At 38.7% G+C, this 21,446-nt stretch overlaps 1 protein-coding gene across 2 annotated transcripts in view; it reads left to right on the top strand.

Moving 5' to 3' along the window:
* The window catches only part of cers6 (ceramide synthase 6), a 134,057-nt gene that overhangs the window by 97,418 nt on the left and 15,193 nt on the right, over window positions 1–21,446 (top strand). For both annotated transcript variants that reach the window (XM_008125893.2, XM_008125892.2), the window contains exons 5-8: window positions 7,731–7,781; window positions 10,733–10,825; window positions 17,262–17,390; window positions 20,189–20,295. In XM_008125893.2, coding sequence (XP_008124100.1) covers window positions 7,731–7,781; window positions 10,733–10,825; window positions 17,262–17,390; window positions 20,189–20,295 — 380 coding nt within the window. The remainder of the gene's footprint in view (window positions 1–7,730; window positions 7,782–10,732; window positions 10,826–17,261; window positions 17,391–20,188; window positions 20,296–21,446) is intronic.

Genomic DNA, 21,446 nt, shown 5'->3' with positions numbered 1-21,446 from the left:
TGGTGCCACCCATAGAAGTAATGACACCAGAGCCAGCATAATTTCTTAAGCATGCAACCTCCCCAAGGAAAGGGTTATTTAAATGAAGACTCGTCTGTTCTTCCAAACATGTTCTGTGTTTTCTCTGAAATGATAAATATGTGGATTAAGAAGTCTCCAAAATACATAAAACAGGTTCCACCTGGATCATTGCACTTGACTTAAGGGGGTCTATTGTTAAGGGTAACTGCTGGAGGAGAAAGATGTCTTCTCCTTACATAGCCCTGCAAACCTCAATCTCTGCGCAATGTGACTGGGGGCAATATGGAAGGATAGGAAAGAGAAAAGGACAATGTTCTGTTGCAGCTGAGCTACCTGTATATAAAGATTTAATGAAAAGGAACAATTTGTTGTCATTGTATGCCTTCAAGTCATTTCCAACTACAGCAACCACCTCCTGGCTTTTTACTTTAGTTAAAGATCCAGTTGGATTGTGGCTGTAGATGCAAAAGCATGTGAGAGCTTCAAGGTCTGTTTCCTTCATGCAAGTCATCACAGTGTTCCATAATCAAAGCCTGCTAGACTACCAGCTCTTGCCATTTTGTTCCTTTCCTTCCTCCACAGAGCTTAGAGCAGCATCAGAGCTTGGAAAATATTAGTGTCGGTTCTTTGGGTAACATTAAAATGAAGAAATGTTAGTATTAGTGCTTGTGTGTTAACATTAAATCTCTGAAGAATTTTAACCGCTACCATTAAAGCATTGATTCAGAAAGGATATTGATTTTAACTTTTAGTCACCTCTTATTGAAATCTATAATCTCCTCCCCTATTCCTTCACTTCTATTTTAATGATTTTTCCCTATTATGGTATACACCTTTCTTTTGTTTCTTTTTTGTTTGTTTCCTTGCTTTTTTCCTTAGTATTTTCTTTATAATTATATGCTTTTTCCACATAAACAAAAGTGGAAAATGTAGAGCACTGAACTCACAGACAAATTGCTATTAAATTAACCTTTGTTTTTAATAATGTGTTAAATCAGTAGCATTTCAGGTTATTAAAGTGGACAGTAACCATGAGAGAGAATAATTATAACTCAAAAGTAAAGCATTAACATTTAATGAACAGGCATAAAGAAAACATAAATTGCTATTAAAATACCCCATTTAACAATTACGTCATTTGAAAAGCATTGTTGAAAATGTTAACAAATTTTAGTGGTAAAAAATTCATGAATTATCCCCAAAGTTTGGACCCCCTTCATTTTTTTTTTCATCACACACTGTGCCATCAGTATTTTATCTTTGCGACAATCCTGTGCCAAATGCGTACAGTCTGTTGTAAAGGAAGGAGAAATATGGACAGATTAACACCCAATAATAAGAAATAGGTACATACCTACAGAGAAGACTAAGATTTGCTAATAACTGGTACAGCTCCATTTTGAAGTGAGTGCTCCATGTTTCTGCGGTGTTTTTGTAAATATTGGCTGAAACACAATGTTGTTTTGGTGTTGTATTGTTGAGCACTGAGGACAGGAACTCAAGAACAATTAATCCACTCTGCTTAATTTTTTCTTCTACTTGGATATGTAGAAGAACAAGCATTTGAAAGGTGAGATTGGGAATGGGAAATTTCTGATGGTTGAGACCATTTTTTACCCACTTTTGCATGCTGTTCCTTTCCACCCTCAAGACATGTGTTGACTGCTCAGAATGGCCCATGGGTGTCCCCTGTGCTATTTTGGGCGAAAAGAGGAGAGTGGAGTCACTTCCACAACATAAATAAGTAAAATAAACCCAACAGAGGGAAGAATTGCATTTAGAAACTAAATTGTATTTCCCAGAAGCTCATAGAGGTACATTTTGCCACTTAGGAGACTCAAATATTTTTTTCAGAAAAAGTCTGTAGGACTTTGGAAGCCCAAGGGGAATCCTGAATGTGTGGACTTACACCCCACACTTTGCCTGTATTGAAGTATAAATCATTTTCCGACAAAGAAATTTAGTTTTCAAATACATACCCCCCACTTCCTGATAAGTGGGAGTCAAGCAACAGTGAAAAAATTAATAAATGTGGGGTGGCTTCCATAATTTCAACATCACCTCTTCTTTTTATTGATTGCATTACGCAGTTGCCTGCTTGCGTGCTGTTCAACAACAGTGCTTGCAGCCCTTGCTGAGCGGAATACTTTAGATGCCTACTAAGATACAGTTCCTGCAAGTTAGATAACCTAATAAATTGCTCAAGGTTGCTTCAAGTTTGCTTTCACAGGATTATTGTGCATGTATAGCTTTCACTTAAAGAAAACAAGGCCTTCTTTCTCAGTGTGTTAATATTCTGTGCTTACACTATACAAGAAGTCATTACTCTGTGCATTCTAAATCTTATTAGTGAATGTCAATCATTTTGACTAATGGGGTGGACAGTGGCCCTTTATGTTACTGGAATCTCTGCAGAAAACAGCAAGAGGGATCCTCTCTCTTCTGCAGGAGTCTACCGGATACCATGCAGCTGTGGACAAGTCTACATAGGGACCACCAAACGCAGCGCCCAAACAAGAGTCAAAGAACATGAAAGGCACTGCAGACTAATTCAACCAGAGAAATCAGCCATAGCAGAGCATTTGATGAACCAGCCTGGACACAGAATACTATTTGAGAACACAAAAATGCTGGACCATTCTAACAACTATCATGTCAGACTACACAGAGAAGCCATTGAAATCCACAAGCATGTGGACAACTTCAACAGAAAGGAAGAAACCATGAAAATGAACAAAATCTGGCTACCAGTATTAAAAAACTCAAAAATCAGAACAGTAAATAAAAAGCAATACTCTGAAAACAGAGGATTTCCAGACATGAATCAACCTAGGGCAGTTAACGACTCTAAACAAAGGATGCCCCAGAGGCAGGAAGAAGACAGCAGATAAGCTTTTCAATGCTAATTAAAGTGATTAACTACACAACATTCACACTGACCTCTCTCACCCTAGACTTTCCACAGATATATATTAACCTCTTTGCTTAGTTTTCTCCATACCTCACAACCTCTGAGGATGCCTGCCATAGATGTGGGCGAAACGTCAGGAGAGAATGCTTCTTGAACATGGCCACACAGCCCGAAAGACACACAACAACCCTGTGATCCTGGCCATGAAAGCCTTCGACAACACATTAAACAGCACTTCATTCCAGAATTCTACTTAAGTGCGACTTATGCGAGTGGAAAGGACAAACTTAGGGCTGAGCTGCTTTCCCTTTCCTATTTTCCGATTTTGGCACTGTTTCTCTTTTAGTCTGAATGCTCTTCATAGTCCCAAGTAGAGTAGAGCTGTTCAACATGTTGACTCATTACTTACAAAAATCATTGATTCAGTGGACCTACTCAAGCTGGGACTAACATTAGCACTGAAGCATTTGTCTCCTAGCATTCAGTGGGGAGCCATTGGAAACTGCACCAGCTTTTTTCTTTCATGGAGGATTCCACTCTTTAGATTGGAGGTGGGCAAACATGAAAGGCTGTGGGGCTCCATTAACCTCTACCCTGGAGAGCACACCTTCAAATGTACCTTCTCCCATACACATACTTTAAAAAAAGAAATCATTTACCCCCAAATGCCTTAAGAGACATTCTTGGGCTTGCCTGGACAACTAGTGGGCATTTGGGGGGCAATTTGAGATGTTTTGTTTTGATCCCTGGGGCATTGAGGGGGGCTCCAAATGTGGTGGAAATGCTCTCCATGCCCCTAAAAGATTTTGGGGGTATTTTTGAGAAAAAACATTTTTGTGGAAAACAGTTGATCCCATTGGGGCTACGAAAAGGACCAGGAGGTGGGGATGGGGTCACATGCCACCCATAGGCTGCATTTTGCCCACAGAGCATGATCTTACAGCTTGCTATTGGAGTCTGACTGCACCTTGACTTCCCATTGTATCTGAACAAGACTATCAACTGTTACACATTATTCATTAGAATTATCTTTATAATGTTACATGTTTGTACAGCTCCTGGGGGGTTTACAACAGCACCATGAGCCAATGAATCACAAAAACACAGTCATCTATACACATAATAAAAGTGAAAATATGTGAGTGTGTGCATGTGGCAGGGGTGTCTGCTTACACAGACATCCACAAACAGCTTTAACCCACTGTGCTGGGGAGCTACCAAAGCCCTCCCTCCAAGTACATTGCAGGTTACAGCGAGCACCACATCCCTGGGTTTCTTTCTGTCTCAATTGCTGTGGAATTTGCATGACCTCTCCTACTGCCTTTCCCTTAACGCTTTTCTGTTCTTTTCTATGGAACACAGCAGCTGAACATACTAAAGAGAGAGGTTTGAGGAGAATTCACCATGAATTATAGAAGTTGTAGGGACTGAAATATGTAGTTCACCTGCAATCTAAGTGCACTCTGAACTCTATCAATGATGGACATGGAATTAACTTGGCACATAGACCCAACATGCCCAACTGTGAATACTGGTAGGCTTTGTGGGTGGTTGATTTTGGCATCAAAGACTTACAGTTCCCCCATATTCAGAGAATACTGAATCCAGCAGATGGGGGATTTCGAGCAAACATGGCAACAGACCCAACATGGCCAAGTTTTCAAATTGGCGGGGTTCGAAGAGAGTTGATTTGGGAATATGGGAGTTGTAGTTCACCCTTATGCAGAGAGCACTGAGCCCAGCAAATGATGGATCTAGACCACACTTGGCACACAGACCTAACATAGCCAACTTTGAATATTGTCAGGGTTTGGGATGATTGGCGTACAATTTTGGGAATTGCAGTTCACCCACATCCTTGTGCATTTTCTAATGGGAGCATTCATTAAAAAACAACAGGAAAGAGTAGCTTTTTCTAATAACACCCCCCCCCCCCCCCCCGCAATAAAACAATGCCTTTTTCAAATAACTCAGGCATTGCCAGAGCCCCAAGCTAGTTCAACATATAACGGAGTTTCAAATAGTATGTGCTACGAGAAAGCCAAGGGAAAGGATACATTTTCAGGGCAAGTGCCTTAAACATCCTGGCTTTGAGGACTTTTTTTCGTGTCAGGAACAACTTGCGAAACTGCAAGTTGCTTCTGGTGTGAGAGAATTGGCCATCTGCAAGGATATTGCCCAGGGGATGCCAGATGTTTTTACCATCCTTGTGGGAGGTTTCTCTCATGTCCTCGCATGGAGCTAGAGCTGATAGAGGGAGCTCATCCGCACTCTCCCCGGGCTGGATTTGAACCGGCAACCTTCAGGTCAGCAACCCAACCTTCAAGTCACCAGTCCTGCCATCACAAGGGTTTAACCCACTGTGCCAACGGGGGTTCCTGCTTTGAGGACTGATGGGGGCAAGAGCATTCCACAGGAGCAGAAGGTCATCCCAATTTTGATTTTCTGTGAAAATAACCTCCTTTAAAAAAAACAAAATATACTCGTTTTAAAACAAATATTGAATGTTATTTTTAGCTTTCATTATTCTACTTTGAAATAATACTGGCAGTTCTCAAGTTACGAACAAGTTAGGTTCTTTTTTGGGAGGTGTTAGATGGCCCTGATTGTTTCCTGTCTGGAATTCCCCAGTTTTCTGAGTGTTTTTATTTATTTACTGTCCTGATTTTAGAGTTTTTCAATACTGGTAGCCAGATTTTCAATAATAGGGAGGGGAAGGCACTGGGGCCGCTCCCTGGGCAGGGCCTTTGGCTGGTATAGGTAGCCAGATTTTGTTCATTTTCATGGTTTCCTCCTTTCTGTTGAAATTATCCATATGCTTGTGGATTTCAATGGCTTCTCTGTGTAGTCTGACATGGTGGTTGTTAGAGTGGTCCAGCGTTTCTGTGTTCTCAAATAATATGCTGTGTCCAGGTTGGTTCATCAAGTGCTCTGCTGTGGCTGACTTCTCTGGTTGAGTTAGTCTGCAGTGCCTTTCATGGTCATTGATTCGTGTTTGGGCAATGCTGCTGTGTTTGGTGGTCCATATGTAGACCTTTCCATAGCTGCATGGTATACAGTGACTCCTGCAGAGGTGAGAGGATCCCTCTTGTCCTTTGCTGAATGTAGCATTTGTTGAATTTTCTTAGTGGGTCTGTAGATAGTTTGTAGGTTGTGTTTCTTCATCAGTTTGCCTGTGCGGTCAGTGGTTCCCCTGATGTATGGTAAGAACACCTTTCCTCTGGGTGGATCTTTGTCTTGACTCTCATGGCTTGTTCTTGGCCTTACAGCTTTCTGATGTCTGTGGTGGAGTATCCATTGGCCTGTAGAGCACATTTTAGATGGTTCAGTTCACCTTGGAGGAGGTGAGGTTCGCAGATTCTTTTTTGCATGGTCTGCCTGGGCTTTAATTGTGCTTCTTTTTTGACTTGGGTAATGGTTAGAGTTTTTATGTAGATTTTATGTAAACTGGCCCAATTGTTGATTTGGTTTGTGGATAACTAGGAAATCTAGAAATAGCAGTTTTCCTTTATTTTCCTTTTCTATGGTGAATTGGATGTTTAGGTGGAAGAATTAAACAAGTCCCTGGACCACCTCAACAGCGTCCACCCAAATATCCAATTCATTGTGGATCTGGTTTGTTCATAATTCATAATTTGGATAAACCTAATTTTCTTGAATTTGGCTGTTACAAAAATTTGAACTTAAATATTTCCTTTAGTAACATGAAAGAGGGAGAAATCAGTACACCATGGTTTCTTGCTCATACATTTCAACTAGGCATGTTAATACTGTAGGTACTTGTATGTATCAGAGGCATAAGTAAATATCAATCTTTATGTCAGCAGATACTTTGCAAAGATTCGAGATATTCCGTGTTTTTGCATTTTGGGAATAAATAATATGAAGGCTTGTGCAAGTAGTCAAGAAACCTGTATGATCCTTCATGTTCTTGCATTTTGAAGGAGGAATAGGTCTTGTGCAAATAATCAGAAGGATCTTTTCTATTAGTTCTCTTAAAGGTTGGGTGATAGATTTTGCTTGAGTTTTGTTCCCTTGTGTGTGTGTATGTGTGTGTGTGTTTCTTTTGCAGTGTGTCATAACTCACCTTGGAGTAACTGCTAGTGTTCTTGATTATATGTATTTGGCTAGCTGTTTAAAAATGAATTTGGTATCAAAACATATTTTTAAATAATCTTTATTGTTTCTTTTAAGTAGAAATAGATAAAAAAGAGGTGATAAACTGGGGTGGGAGGGAAGGGGAGAAAAGGAGAAGAAAGAAAAAAAAGAAAAAAGGTAGGGAGGTAGGGAAAGACAGAAAAGGGGAAAGAAGAGAGTAGTAACATTAACAAGCAAGCTGAAGTATTACAGTTATGCTTGAGATTTGAAATTCAAAGACCTCCAGTCCGTTCCACAGGGAAGTTTGCTTTTGTTCTTCCTTCCTTGTGTGTGTGTGTATACATACAGTATATACACACACACACACACACACACACACACACACACACACATTGCTGTGGCCAACACCTTCCTCGTTCATTCCTTTGTTTATTTTCTCCTTTTTAAAGCACCTTGAATTGTGCCTCAAAAAAACTGACGACTTGAGACCTCTTACAATTCAGAAATGTTAGCTGACATCAGTGTCAGAATGGTAACAGGAATATTATTTTTCCACAGGATGGGCATTATATGTAAATCTAAAAATGACTGGATGTAATCTGTTTTCACATGCACATGCTTCAAGATGACAATAATGTTCAATATCTATTCAGAGTGGGCATTTCCCAAGATTTAACTTGCTTTGCTTGTTTGTTTGTAGAGTCCATGGCTGTGGAACACAAGGCAGTGCTGGATTGGGTACCCAACTCAGGTAAAAAGAAAGCAAAGAATTGCTGTTATGTTGTATGTAAATGAGAAAACTGTTGAAACTAAAATTGCAGGATCCCAGAAAGAGCTCTAGCTACCATAGTCCAACATCATGCTTTTAGTATTTGGGCAATAATGGGGTAGGAGGATGGAAAAACTCCCTGTTTTGATACACACTCCCAGTGCTGCCTCCATGCACGAGGATGCAAAGGGGGAAGCGTATTTGAGGCAAGGAGATAGAAACAAATCCTGGAAGTGTGAAATTCCTCACCTACTAAGGTGACATTCATAACTTGTAAATGTAGAATTTTATTTAACTCCTCTTGACCCACCCTTGTGGTAATGCACAACCAATAAAAGCACTTTGAAAACATCCAAGGAAATAGCTAAAAACCTCTCTTTAAAAATAATTCTAAAACTAGACAAACAGTTTGAAAACAGCCAGAACACCTACCCCTGAATTTAGGATCAATTGGCCAAGCAAAATACAAGTTTTCACTTCCTGCTGAAAACCCAAAAGGATAACATCTGTCTGACCAACCTGCAGAGGGAGCTCCTCATTCAAGGTTCTGCTGCGGAGAAGCCCTTATAAGTTTGTATGGCCTTTGTTGAGGATCCTTTTATAAAATGGCTTCTTGATACTGAAAAAGAAAGGTGAACTTGAGTTCTGTAACACTGCATCCAAGCCCTGGAGCTAAAGTGGCAATCAGTAGTGCCAAAATCTCCTGTGCAGACAAACTATAATTGGTGACACCAGTTGGTGTACATTCTACTAGGGAATTTGAATAGTGAATTCTAATAGTGCTTTAGCCAAAGCAGAGCACTGGGAAATGAGACAGGTTATCAGTATGCTCTAAGGAAAAATGAGGTTGCATTTCAAAGAAAGTACTATAATGGGGTCTGAGCCTTGCCCATTAGTGAACAAATGTTGATTATTGGTTGAAACGTGAGAAAAATTAGGGAAGAAGAGCTGTCTGGAGGCCAAGGTGAGAACAGAGAGCAGAAGCATTCCTACCTAGAGATGAAAATATAATTCATCATTTAGCTGTTTCCTAACTCTACTATTGAGAGCCAAACTGAAAAGTGTTGGAATTACACATTTTGAATACAACCTGCCCACCCTGGATGTGTCATTATTCAGGAATATATTAGAACTGTATGCTTATGCTGCAGTAAATACAGTTTTCAGGTATATATTATCTATAACCTAAAGGCACCAGATCTTGTGTGTTCCTGGAGGCTAAGCAGGGTCTGCTGAGGTTAGTACTTAAATGGGGTGCCACCAACAAATACCAGCTGCTTTAGCCTATATTTCAGAGGAAGGAACTGGGAGAATGACCACTGAGTATTTCTTGCCCCAAAAAATCCAAATAAATTGATGGGGTTGCCATAATTCAACAAGTATTTATTTGTTTATTTTAAATTTATTTGTTTATTTATTTCCAGTATTTATATCCCGCCCTTCTCACCCGAAGGGACTCCGGGTGGCTTACAACACTGGCACGATTAGATGCCTATACAAATCAAGTTATAAAATCAGTTAAAAACTATTAAATACAGTATAAAATTACAGTATATAAATTTAAAGCACACATACATATACATAAAAGATAAAATGTTATCAAGGGCTATAAGAAAATTTATCTGCTATACAAACCTCATTCAAATCCCAGCCAAATCATAATCAAATGTGGGTTATATAAATTATAAATAAATAAAATCCAATTGCACTGTCAGTTCTAAGGCAAATGCAACTTTTTAATTAGAATAAGAGTTTGTGCATAATTAAAACCACATTAAATTCTCTGTGCAGAAGTCATGGCTGTTTATTTTTAGCAATTCATGTAAAGAAGCATGTTCAACACCTAGATAGTATAAATTTGACATCAAAGCTCCTATTTAGTAATTATAATGAAGATACTTAAGAAAACAGAATTAAAAGACAGGAGTAGAAAACACTTCCTTGAGAAGATACCTGTGTCACTTTTACAAGTTTTCTGAATTTTTTAATGATTTTCTGTTGTCAGGAGTAACTTTGAGATATCCAGATGTGAATGAACATTTAAAATGTGAATAAACTGTCCAGCTAAGCTAGCCTTAACTGTATAATGAATGAATTAATGGCATAGTAGATTCCTTTTTGAATCACAGAAAAGCATAATAAAGGATCATGCTTTCCTACAAAAAAGGCCAGAAAATCTAACATATTTGCACTCTCACAAGAATTAAATGGCTAGATTGGTTGAGTTGCTTTCTTGCTGGAGAGCCCCTCTAGAAAAAATGAAGATGATGCTGAAGAGCACAGTGGGAGAAGGAATTGTCAACAGAAATGTGGAGATAGGCTTGTAGCGGGGTTGGATCCAGGCCTCTTAGGGTTCCTCTTACACTGTTCCAGAACCAAAAGGTCTGAATACAAATGTACACACTATAGAATAGATGTCTTCAGAATAGGTAGGTGAGTCATAAAATTTTCAAGCACAAGATGTCTTCTGTAGATCAATTAGGAAACATCATTTTCATCCAAGACCATACTTGCTTTATGGATAAAACAGTGAGGACAATCCAGATTTCCCATGAGCGAGATCCTAATTATGAGATGTTCCTGCAATGGGTTCAAATTGCAGGACAGGAGAGTCCAACTGAACAGTAGGAAGAACATCCTGACTGTAAGAGCTGTTGAACAGTGGAACTCTGCCTTGGAGTGTGGTGGAGGCTCCTTCCTTGAAGGATTTTAAACAGAGACTGGATGGCCATCTGTCAGGAGTACTTTAATTGTGTTTTTCATGTGTGGCAGGGGTGGACTAGATGAGCTAGATGGCCCATGGGGTCTCTTCCAAGTCTATGATTCTATGGTTCTAAGTAAAAGGGAAACTAACATTCACTTGTTCTTCCTTGATTTGTCTGTAACTTAAGTTTTCTGCTTTTAATCTCCATTGCCTTTATCATTTCTTTCAGCCACTAATGCCCGAGGTTCATTACTACTATATAGTTGAACTGTCATACTATTGGTCCGTAATGTTTTCTCAGTTCATTGACATCAAAAGAAAGGTAAGAACCACCAGCTCTACTGTAGCAGAGTTCTGTAAGCATTTTCTGGTTAATGTTTTTATGTTGAAATAATATCTTCTATTTCCAGTTGTGACGTAGTATTGGAATAAGAGCGAATGATGACTGTAGTCAACCAGAAATCTATCACAGAGTCATGGTGAAGGACCTAGAGATTTCTAGGGAGAACAAGTCTTGGAATCTCCTGGTCCTCCAGTGATAGTCTGTGGTCAATGTCTGGTGAAAGTTGACCCATTAAGGCATGCTGGGCAAACTAGACATTCATAGAGATGCCTTCACTCAGATAAAAAAAATAGCATTTTCATTTGTGTTTTTTTCATTTTCAGAGATGTCCTGTGACTCTAATCCCAGTGAATGTGGAGGGCTGACTGTACTGCATTTTCAGGCAGCAAGAGAATGTACAAAATGTGCTGGCATTGCTAGACTAGCTTTAATTTCAATTGCATGTGGCAGTATTGGCCTCTAGTTAATACCTGTACTCACATTCTTATTCAGATTAGAACAAAACATCTCGGGAAGCATTCATCTGTGATACGGTTTCATGCTTGTTGTTGTTGTTGTTGTTGTTGTTGTTATTATTATTATTATTATTATTATTATTATTATTATTATTATTATTATTTATACCCTGCTCCCTCTCCCCGAAGGGACTTGAACAGCTTACAACAATTCATAGATACAAAAAATAATATAAACAATAAAAAGTAAACAATGTTGACTACATAAAATATGGAGTCCCCGGTGGTGCAGTGGGTTAAACCCTTGTGCTGGCAGGACTGATGAAGAAGGTTGGGTTGCTGACCTGAAGGTTGCTGGTTTGAATCCAACCCAGGGAGTGTGTGGATGAGCTCCCTCTGTCAACTCCAGCTCTATGCGGAGACATGAGAGAAGTTTCCCACAAGGATGGTAAAAACATCAAAACATCCAGGCGTCCACTGGGAAACGTCCTTACAGACAGCCAATTCTCTTACACCAGAAGCAACTTGCAGTTTCTGAAGTCACACCTGACACAGAAAAAAAAACTACATAAAATTAAAATTACATACTAATAAAACATTAATACGCTATTTGCTATCTAAAAACAATTTAAATATAAATGTTGTTAAAACCAGTCTGTTCCTATTGTCAGAATAAGTTAACTTATTAAAACAATAACTGAAGCAATATGCCTGTCACAAATATTACTGTTTCCTAGACGTCTGTGGGGATATCTCTAGGATTGTGATAGTGATCAGTTATTATTACGTGATAGCATTAAAACCTGGTTCAAGTATGAAATTACAAAAACACTGTAAGTGGCAGCCTGTGTTTCCTGTTGAGGCCAGCTAAATAGAAGCAGCAGGAGGGATGCATGAGATCATTCTCTTCCTACTAAATAAGCCTCACACAAGCATGGACTCTACATTTGGGAGCCAGATTAAAGCCCACAAAATTTATTTTTTGATCACAACTCCTAGAATCCTCTCGTTAGCATGGCAAGAGGATGTTACATCCTGGAAAAGTAATGTTTCCAAGCTGAACCAGGCACAATATATTTTCACGGTTCATAGCAACTTTACAGTTTTCTGCCTTAACTAATTAATAAATCATCCACATCTTGTGTATCTCCAGATATTTGTGAACATAGATATTTGCAGCAAATGTCTACCTAGCATTCTCCAAGCACTATTCCTATACAGTAATGCTACATAATTATAGCACTATAATTTCACTTTAATGACCATGATTATTTCCAGAATTGTGGGATTTTCAATTTAGGGGGTGGAACACTTAAAATCCTCTGCCAGGCTCCTCTGGGGCCTCTGACCAAACAACAAATCTCAGGATTCTACAGGACGTTGCCATGCCAGTTAAAATGGGATGTTGGTGCTATGATTTTGCAGTGTGAAAAGACCCAACATCTTTTGTCATTTCGGCAAAAGTTGCAAAAACTCTGGAATAAATCCATGTCATTTGCCAATAAAGAGGAGGGACTTCTATTTATTCCGTTGTAGCATTTGCTTCATTGGATCATTGAAATCACAGGACGTTGCCAGAGCTCCATTACGTTTCTTTTTGTGAGTTTATTAGGGAATGAGGAGTCTTCTCCCTCTAGGAGAGGAAAAATGAATGTGTTTTCCCCTTCTAAAGGTAAGAAAATAGATGAGTGACGTAAAGAAAGAGCCCAGATCCAGAGTCTGTCCATTTGTCAGTTATAGGGGAGGCGAACAGAAGAACAAGGCTTTGAAGGTCCCAAGCAGTTGCTGGTGTCCTTCAAAAATCCTGCCTATTAGAGCTAATAATGATGGCTTCACTCATTGTCTGGGCGGGGAGCATTTATGTTTAGCAATAGTGTCATCCTAAAATGGGAATGATTCATCATGTAAAAATGAAGGACTAACAAAGATGTCCTTACACTAGTATTTAATAGCAAATTCCTGGCTGGAAAACAGCTTCCATTACAACTGACTGCTGATCCCGAAAAGCCCCTTTTAGTTATTGGTGGGGTATACATTCCACTAGATTATCTCTGCCTGGTTGAAGATTAATGAGGAATATTTGCAGTCCAGTGCATCTTATCAACTCAGCATTTGGGGAAAATAACCTGACTGATGAACTTTAAAAAAAAAGAACCAGTTCATAGTCTGGCATGAGAGGACAATTTATTATCAGTTTGTATTCTGATATGCACACATACTTGTGTGTGATTTGTTCTGTTTGTTTTTACACATCCCTATACATTTGCAGAGCATGGAAAGAGCTAAGCAGAGGCAATGGGCCACTAAGAAGCTTATGCTTGTCCTGGAATATCATTACTCTAACATCAGTCAAATTTATGTATTTGTCTTCTGAGTTTTGGTAGGATGACAGATGGCCTTTTTAAAGTGTGATGTTATTTTGAGGTCAGTGTTTAAAGGATTGTAGAGAATGGCTACCTGAATGAAATGAATTGTTGCTTTATTTACATTGCTAATATTATAGAGCCATGTGTATCCTTGGCAGTTTCTAGGCCCTTTCCCTTTGCCATAACTTCCAATCAATCCTGTACAGTGTGTGTGTGTGTTCTGCAAAAGTAATCTGCTCAGAGTTCTAACTGGGGACCATGTCATTATTGAAGAAGATACAATCAGAGTGATTCAATTGTCCATGGAGGAAAACAGTTTTTTGCTGTGCTAATCCTGCTTAATACACAGTTGGAGAAATTTTCAAGATACCCACCACTGCAAGTATAATGAGAATCCATCGCCCTGATCTCTCTGTGACCTGTAGTATGTGGCAGAACAGAATGTGTCCCCCTTTTTTATTACTTAAAATTATATTTTAAAATTATATTTTTAAATTAAAAGGTGACGGTCTTAATTCATGCACCTAGATTTCCTAGAACAATATTAGGTAAGCAGACTGCTTCCATTGGGGGCAATGGTGTGCCCAAATATTTTTTTAATGATTAATTTTACTAAAATGAAAACACATGGTGTTCTAAGTCCCTGCTTCTTAAATTGTGTGTCCTGACCCCAAAAGGGATGCACAACTCAGTGTTGGGGTCAAGAAAGAAGTGACAACAGTAAAGTGGCCTAGTTGGCTGTTTTAGGCATAACACAAACCTGTTGACAACAATGGACAGTGTTTACAGTATTTATTTATTTCTCATGTCAAAAGCGAGCCAAGGTGCATGTTGCATGTTGCACCTCACTTCTGGTTCTGAGAGAATCTGCCATCTACAACGACTTGCTCAGGGGACACCAAATGTGTCACAATCCTGTGTGGAGGCTTCTCTTATGCCTCCCAGTATTTACAGTGAACTCTGTGGAAAATGCTTCAGCTGTACTTCATAAAAAATATAAAATTAGCCAGTTTAGCAAACCTTGCAAATGCAGATTAATAATCATTAAATGTTTGATTTTATACTTACTATATATATTTATATACCCGGAATCGCATAAAAATGTCTCAAATGAGGTCAAGTGGAAAAGGTTTAAGAAGCCCTGCTCAAGGTTTACACTTGGCTATGGTCTGTACTACTATATAGCCTTACTCCTTTCTTAGAGTATTCTGAACAATATAAAAGGCCGAAATACATAGCAGACTTTATCTGCTATATATCATTTCAGAAGACTCACAGCAACCTCTGTTTTGTTTTTGTGTAATAAAATATTGTGCCTTCTGCCTACCGGCCATGTTGCCTAATGGGCTAGATAAAGAACTGAACATTAGAGGAAAACAGCTACTCGTTCTTTTGCATAAAATCTTGTGCCACGCATTGGGCTAAAGTTTGCACAATTCTAGACATGTCAATTTTAACCATGGGTAGAAGATGACATAATCTTCTGTCCATAATCTTTTGACATGATCCATTGTTTCTGTAACAGGTTGAAACCTGAAGGACCTGATTTGATCATCAAGCAAGGGGAGTATGTGTATGTTTGCACACAGAGAGATATGCATGAAAGAGGAAAGAGGAACAGAAATACAAACTCAAAATCAGTAGTTTCCAGTTAACTTAGAAAATTTCTAAAACAGAACCAGTAGATACATTACATTTCCAAAACTAAAGTGATTGACTTGTTAGAATTTCAACATTAACTTACTTCTAGAATGAAATTACAAATTACATTATTCATTACTTACATGCCTTGAGGTTAGGAAGTCAGAAGGCTTAGAACACAAGATCTTAACCACTTACTTGTTGTATTCTTCCTGTGTGTTATAGTGAACACTACATAATGAGTTTATATCTCTCCCAAGAAACTGAGTTTTAAAAAACATTTACTTAGGACTTTTACTGGGATCCAAATGAAAACCACTAAGTGAAAATTTGGAGTGGAGTGAAGATGACATTATAAAGGAGAGAGAAAAGGAAAGTAAGGGAACCGTTTTTGGTGAGGCAGATGAAAAAATGTTTTTTAAAAAATGCATGCGGCTTCCAAATTCATAACAGGGACAAAGCAGGGGTAGTAAAGTTATGAATAGCATTTTAAGAATGCAAACTGGTAGGATATTTAGTGCAGGTATTTCATGCAAATGTAAGTGACAATTTAACATAACCCAGCAGTTAAATTTCCACTTTCTAACATAAATGAAATTGAATTAAATTTCTATCCTATTAATATTAGTTTTTACCTTTAGTTAATTAGGATTATTTTAATGTATTAATTATTGCCTGCATATATTAATATTCTACTGACTGCTTTCTCTGAATAAGATAACAAATGTGCCCTCTACTAAAGCACTATATTATTTATGTTTAGTTCTGTAGTATCATTCCATACTTGGATGTTACTTTTTCCACCAGTGAAGTTAGGACAGGTGGTATAAGATTCTAAAATTATACATGATGACCCATTATTAATTCACCCAAAATCCTGTGGCTCAATCAAGATTCCAGGGATCTCAGGGAGCATTTAAACCTAAAAATACACAGAGGCATTGGTGTACAAGCCAATATTGGCAAAATGTTAATGAGTTAGTTGTTAGATCTACAGAGTAAGCATTGGCCAGTGGTAAAATTTCAATGTATGACTTAAAAATGATGTTTGTAAACAGAAGAATACTATATATCCATGGGTTCCTGGACTCGCATGAATATGTGAAAATGTGACTAAGAAGGAACCTTAAAGAAATGAAGAACTTCTGGAGGACCTAGAAAGTGCCTAGAGATATCATGTTTTGTTGGACGTTAATAAATGAAACCATAGAAACTAGTCTTGTGTACACAGGAGTCATATTATAATTACTGCAGACCAGCCCGTATCCAGGATTTTGATTCGGGGGGAGGGGCTGAGTCTGAGTGAGAGAGGATCTATCATAGCAAACCTTTTGTATCGTTATCCCAATACCCCAATGCATATGGGATATAGTGAGCATGGTGATTAGATCATGATATGAATAAATATAACAGTTTAAATAATAAATGTAAGAACTTCTCATGGACCACCCTGAGAATTTTTTTTTGGGGGGGGGGGGAGGTCCCCCCCCCCCCAACTACATGCCTGACTGCTGCAGAGGTAATTATAACAATTATAAGTAGAAGTTACAGAGGCAGGCATGCAATAAGTATTGAATGGGAAGACAGACTTGAAAGTCCCTTTCACCCATTCAGAGTTGTGTCCAGTTCAACTTGAGTCCTGGTTCAACTTATAATGAGAAATCATCTCATCATCTTACTATCTTGTTGCTTTCTAAACACATACACAAGGAGGAGAGGAAGAATATATATGTTTTATCTTTGCTAGCTGGCTAAAAGTGGGGAGTTAAACCAGCTAGAGCAGCTCGTATCATTCACTTCTGAAATTTCTACATGAATTGCAGTATGGTTGGTGTTTATTTCATGACGAAATTATGCAGACATTGCATTTACTGTTATCTGAATCTAAATGTTGAAAACCGCAAATACTTACCTCTCTCCTTGTCTCCTCCCACTCTCTTCTGTCTCCAACAGGACTTTGGCATCATGTTTACGCATCACATTGTAACAGTCATTTTGCTAACCATCTCCTACACAGTTAATTTCACACGGGTGGGGACCCTGACTCTTTGTCTTCACGATGCGGTGGATGTTGTGCTGGAGGTGAGTGTTGTCTATAATTAGTCTTTGCCTGCCTTCAGAGTATCTTCCCAAAACAGACTGTTCTAAAGAAAAGGAATACACTCCCATGTCAGCTGTACTGAAATTGAATGCTCTGTTGAGTGCTGTATTGAAATTGGTCTCCAAAGTTGCAATTCTGTACCTGCTTTCTTAGCAGTAAGACCTATGAACAGGTTGCTTTTTAGTAAATGCTTCACATTGGGCTTAGGTTATACGTGTTTATGGAATACAGCTTTTCAGTTTGGAAAATAGCTTTTTAATCATAAGTCCCACAATCCCCCAGCTAGGATGACTGTGCATGGAGCTGTATTGGTCCTACATACAGTGACCCCTTCGTATCTGTTGGGGTTTGGTTCCAGGACCGCGTGGATACCAAAAACTGTGGATGCTCAAGTCCCACTATATACAATGGTATTTTAAAATATTATCTCTTATATAAAACAGCAAAATCAAGGTTTGTTCTTTAGACATTTTTTGAGGGGGGGAGGAGTATTTTCAAGCTTTGAATGGTTGAATATGTGGATAAAGAATCCATGGGTGCAAGTAGGCTCCTCAGAAGGAACAGATATGAAGTCTGTGTAGTCTCTGGCCCAACACTTTCCTTTTTTATCCAAGCATTTTTGGCTGGTTTGCCAGCTATGGCCTGTTTTGGAGAAGACAGACCTTGCCTTTATTATTCAAGATATAGTTTCTTCCAACATGATCTGCAGTGCTTCCTGTAAGGCTGTCTTTAAATGTAACTATTGGTTCAGAATGCAATGAAGGCACATTCTTGTCAGGAGCTCCAAAATGTGAGTTTCTTCATACAATCCTGTCTTCATCATTGCCTATTTTGCAGGGTGTTCAAAGTGCTACTCTTTTAGTTTAAGATACTTTGTGATTTTGGGCAAAATTTCTATAAAAGCTACCATTCTCAAATGTCTGATATGATTGATGTAAGAGAAAGCTACATAGCAGGCACATGACATAATATGCCCTCCCTGTTAAAATTTGGACATGTTCCTTTTCTTATTGTTTCAGACAATTAAAATTATAGGATTGTAGATTGCTTTTAACATGTGAGCTTTCAATATAATGCTTTGATTATTTTACATTACTTTACAGCACAATCTTCTGCATGACAAGTTTACTCAGAATTATGTCCTGCACTATTTTATGGGATTTACTCCCTTGTAAGCATGCATAGAATTGCAGCCTTAGTTTCTAGTATTTTATTCACACTTTTAATATTTGTATTTGATATAGCTCCTTGTTTGATGAAAACATTTATAAGCAGTTTTGAATGTTATTGTACTTTTTACCACACTTTATTGCTCATCGACAGAATTCCCAAACTGTGGACACATGGTGCTATTTGAATTTCAAGTATGAAAACACAATGCAAAGCAAGCTGTAATGTCTGTTTATGGAAAATGACAAGTTTTTTTCTGGAGTTATTCCTCTTTTTTGTAAACTTGGGAGATTGATGTTTGCAGTGGTGGCTCTAAAAAGATTCCCCTGTTTTTATCTGCCATTGCTCCATTCTGTGGACTGCTGGGGGTTGTAATGAGAAAGGGACATTATACAGTATTCTCAGTCAGAGAGCTCTAGTGCTTCATCAAACTACAAGCCCCAGCATTACACAGAATGGGATGGCACTTAACGTTTATCCAGTTGCTATAATGAAGTCATATGAAAAGGCCACAGGTGTAACATGCTTGAAGCATAGTCTGAAGAAAGATTTCAGCATGTATTATGGTGCACAAGGAGGAATGGCAGAGAGGAATGCATATGTTGAAACTGCATATATAGGCCAAATTGGCAACGTAGATTAGAAAGCAAAAGGAAGAAAAACCCAGCAAAGGTAGAAGAAAGCTTTTCTTTTAAAGCTTATTTCCTTAAAAGATTTGAGCTACAATCTAGTATTCACTAACCAAATAAGTGCCTGGAAGTAATTTATCTCTAATAAGCATATTTAGGTTTGGACATAATAGGAATAATATCAGAAACTCACACCTTATATCATTATTATAACTGAGAATTTTAAAAATGGTATGTTGTAGTGGTTCTTAACCTTCTTAATGCAGCAGTTCCTCATGTTGTGGTGACCCCCAACCATAAAATTATTTTTGTTGCTACTTCATAACGGTAATTTTGGTACTGTTATGAATCGTAATGTAAATATCTGATATGAAGGCTGTATTTTCATGGTTACTTCTCTTTCTCCTTGGGATTCGGCCATGGGGGGGCACTCCACCCCTCTCTAAGCCCTGACCTTGCCCCGGACCCCCCCCCCCTTCTTCCTCCTCCTCCTCCTCCTCCTCCTCCTCCTCCTCCTCCTCCTCCTCCTCCTCCTCCTCCTCCTGGCTCCAAAGCAAACCTCACCTCCGGCACTCCTATCTCTTCCTCCTAAAATGGCAGAGGAGGTGGGGCTGAGTGACGTTACAACCTCTGGAGAAGAAGAGGTCTCTGGGAAGCAAAAGCGGGGGGAAGTTAGTGGTATCTCAGCTCCTAAGACCATTGGAAATATGTGTTTTCCGATGGTCTTAGGCAATTCCTGTGAAAGGTTTGTTCAACCCCTAAAGGGATCGCAACCCACAGATTGAGAACCACTGTTCTAGAGAGTATCAACTTTTGTTCATCATGCTATATGAGATGCTTCATGGATCCTGGGAAGAATCACAGTTCTGTGTCATGTGTATTTCAGTATCAATTGCCTGGTATACTTTGTGTAAAAAACAACCAAACAGCAAATAATATTTTATAGAGATTATAACACTTGTTTTGTTTAATGTTAACAGGCAGCAAAAATGGCAAACTACTGCAAGTTTCAAAAACTGTGTGACTTCCTCTTCCTCATGTTTGCTGTTGTTTTCATCATTACAAGGCTTGGAATATATCCTTTGTGGTGAGTGGATTTACTTATTTCATCGAGTGGCTAGTGCTAAAATGGGATAAAAGGTTTTACTCTGAGGTTCACGGTGCGACACTCAAGACCTTCTCAGACTGGGAAATCAAAGGGGGTTGTAGAACCTCAGTTTTCAGGTGAATCCTAGATGAACTTTCTTAAGGTAGCCGGGAAGAAGAAATTGATTGGAAACAGAATGACTGTTAATGTGTGTCCAGATCCATTAGGCAAGTGCTATTCGAATAGATGCTCCCTGGATTGGTGCCCATCTCTCATGGGAAGAAAATAATTGCTAATTTCTTATATCAAATAGTCTAGAAATTACTAGTTTGCACTAGAAATATAGTCCAGATAAGTCAACATAGTAAGGAGCCCTCAGGTTTGGAACTAGAGTGGTCTCCCTTTGTTGTTGTTGTTGTTGTTGTTGTTGTTGTTGTTGTTGTTGTTGTTGTTGTTGTTGGCCAGTGTACTTCTTGAATCTGATTATAGTTAGTGTGAAGCCTTTTGGTGTATGAACATGTATGAATTGAAACATTTACTAGATTTTCAGTGTTGTTTCCACATCCCTCTAGTGGCAGGAGAACAGATGTTTTGTCACCTCAAATTATATGGTATGTCACTTTCCACAGTGATTTCATTTCCTATAAACAGTTCTGGGTGGACATGACCCTGAAGTCCCTACCTAATCGTGCATTTGCATTCTCTTGAGATTGTTCCTAAGATGTTTCAGAAGAAGAAAAAACTATAAGTAATGCAAACTGCCTGATAAATATTGCAACTCTGTGTTCTTAGATATTTTGTTTTAATGGTTTTTGCTGCTTTTTTAAATCAGCCTGTTGTCATCCAGTAAAAGCATTTACCCCATGCTATATACAATGTCAGTTTAGAAGTGGTAGCCATCACATCCTGTGATGTACAGTTTAGGTAAACTGAAGGGCAAATTTGTGGTGTCTGGCTTTGTGTGCACTTCTTTACAATTGTGGTGTGTGGTGAGGGTTCGTTCAGTGCCTGTGCAAAATACAAGCAGAAGGGAGAGTAGCATTTCTCAAAGAGTTACAGAGTTTAGATTTATAACCTAATAGGGTGGGAAATACTTGTGGATATTGCCATTATTTGTTGTCATTTTCCTCATGTAACTTTTACTAAAGAGA

Source organism: Anolis carolinensis, chromosome 1 (assembly GCF_035594765.1).
Source record: "Anolis carolinensis isolate JA03-04 chromosome 1, rAnoCar3.1.pri, whole genome shotgun sequence".
Lineage (NCBI taxonomy): Eukaryota > Metazoa > Chordata > Lepidosauria > Squamata > Dactyloidae > Anolis > Anolis carolinensis.
This window is presented reverse-complemented; position numbering and strand designations above follow the sequence as displayed.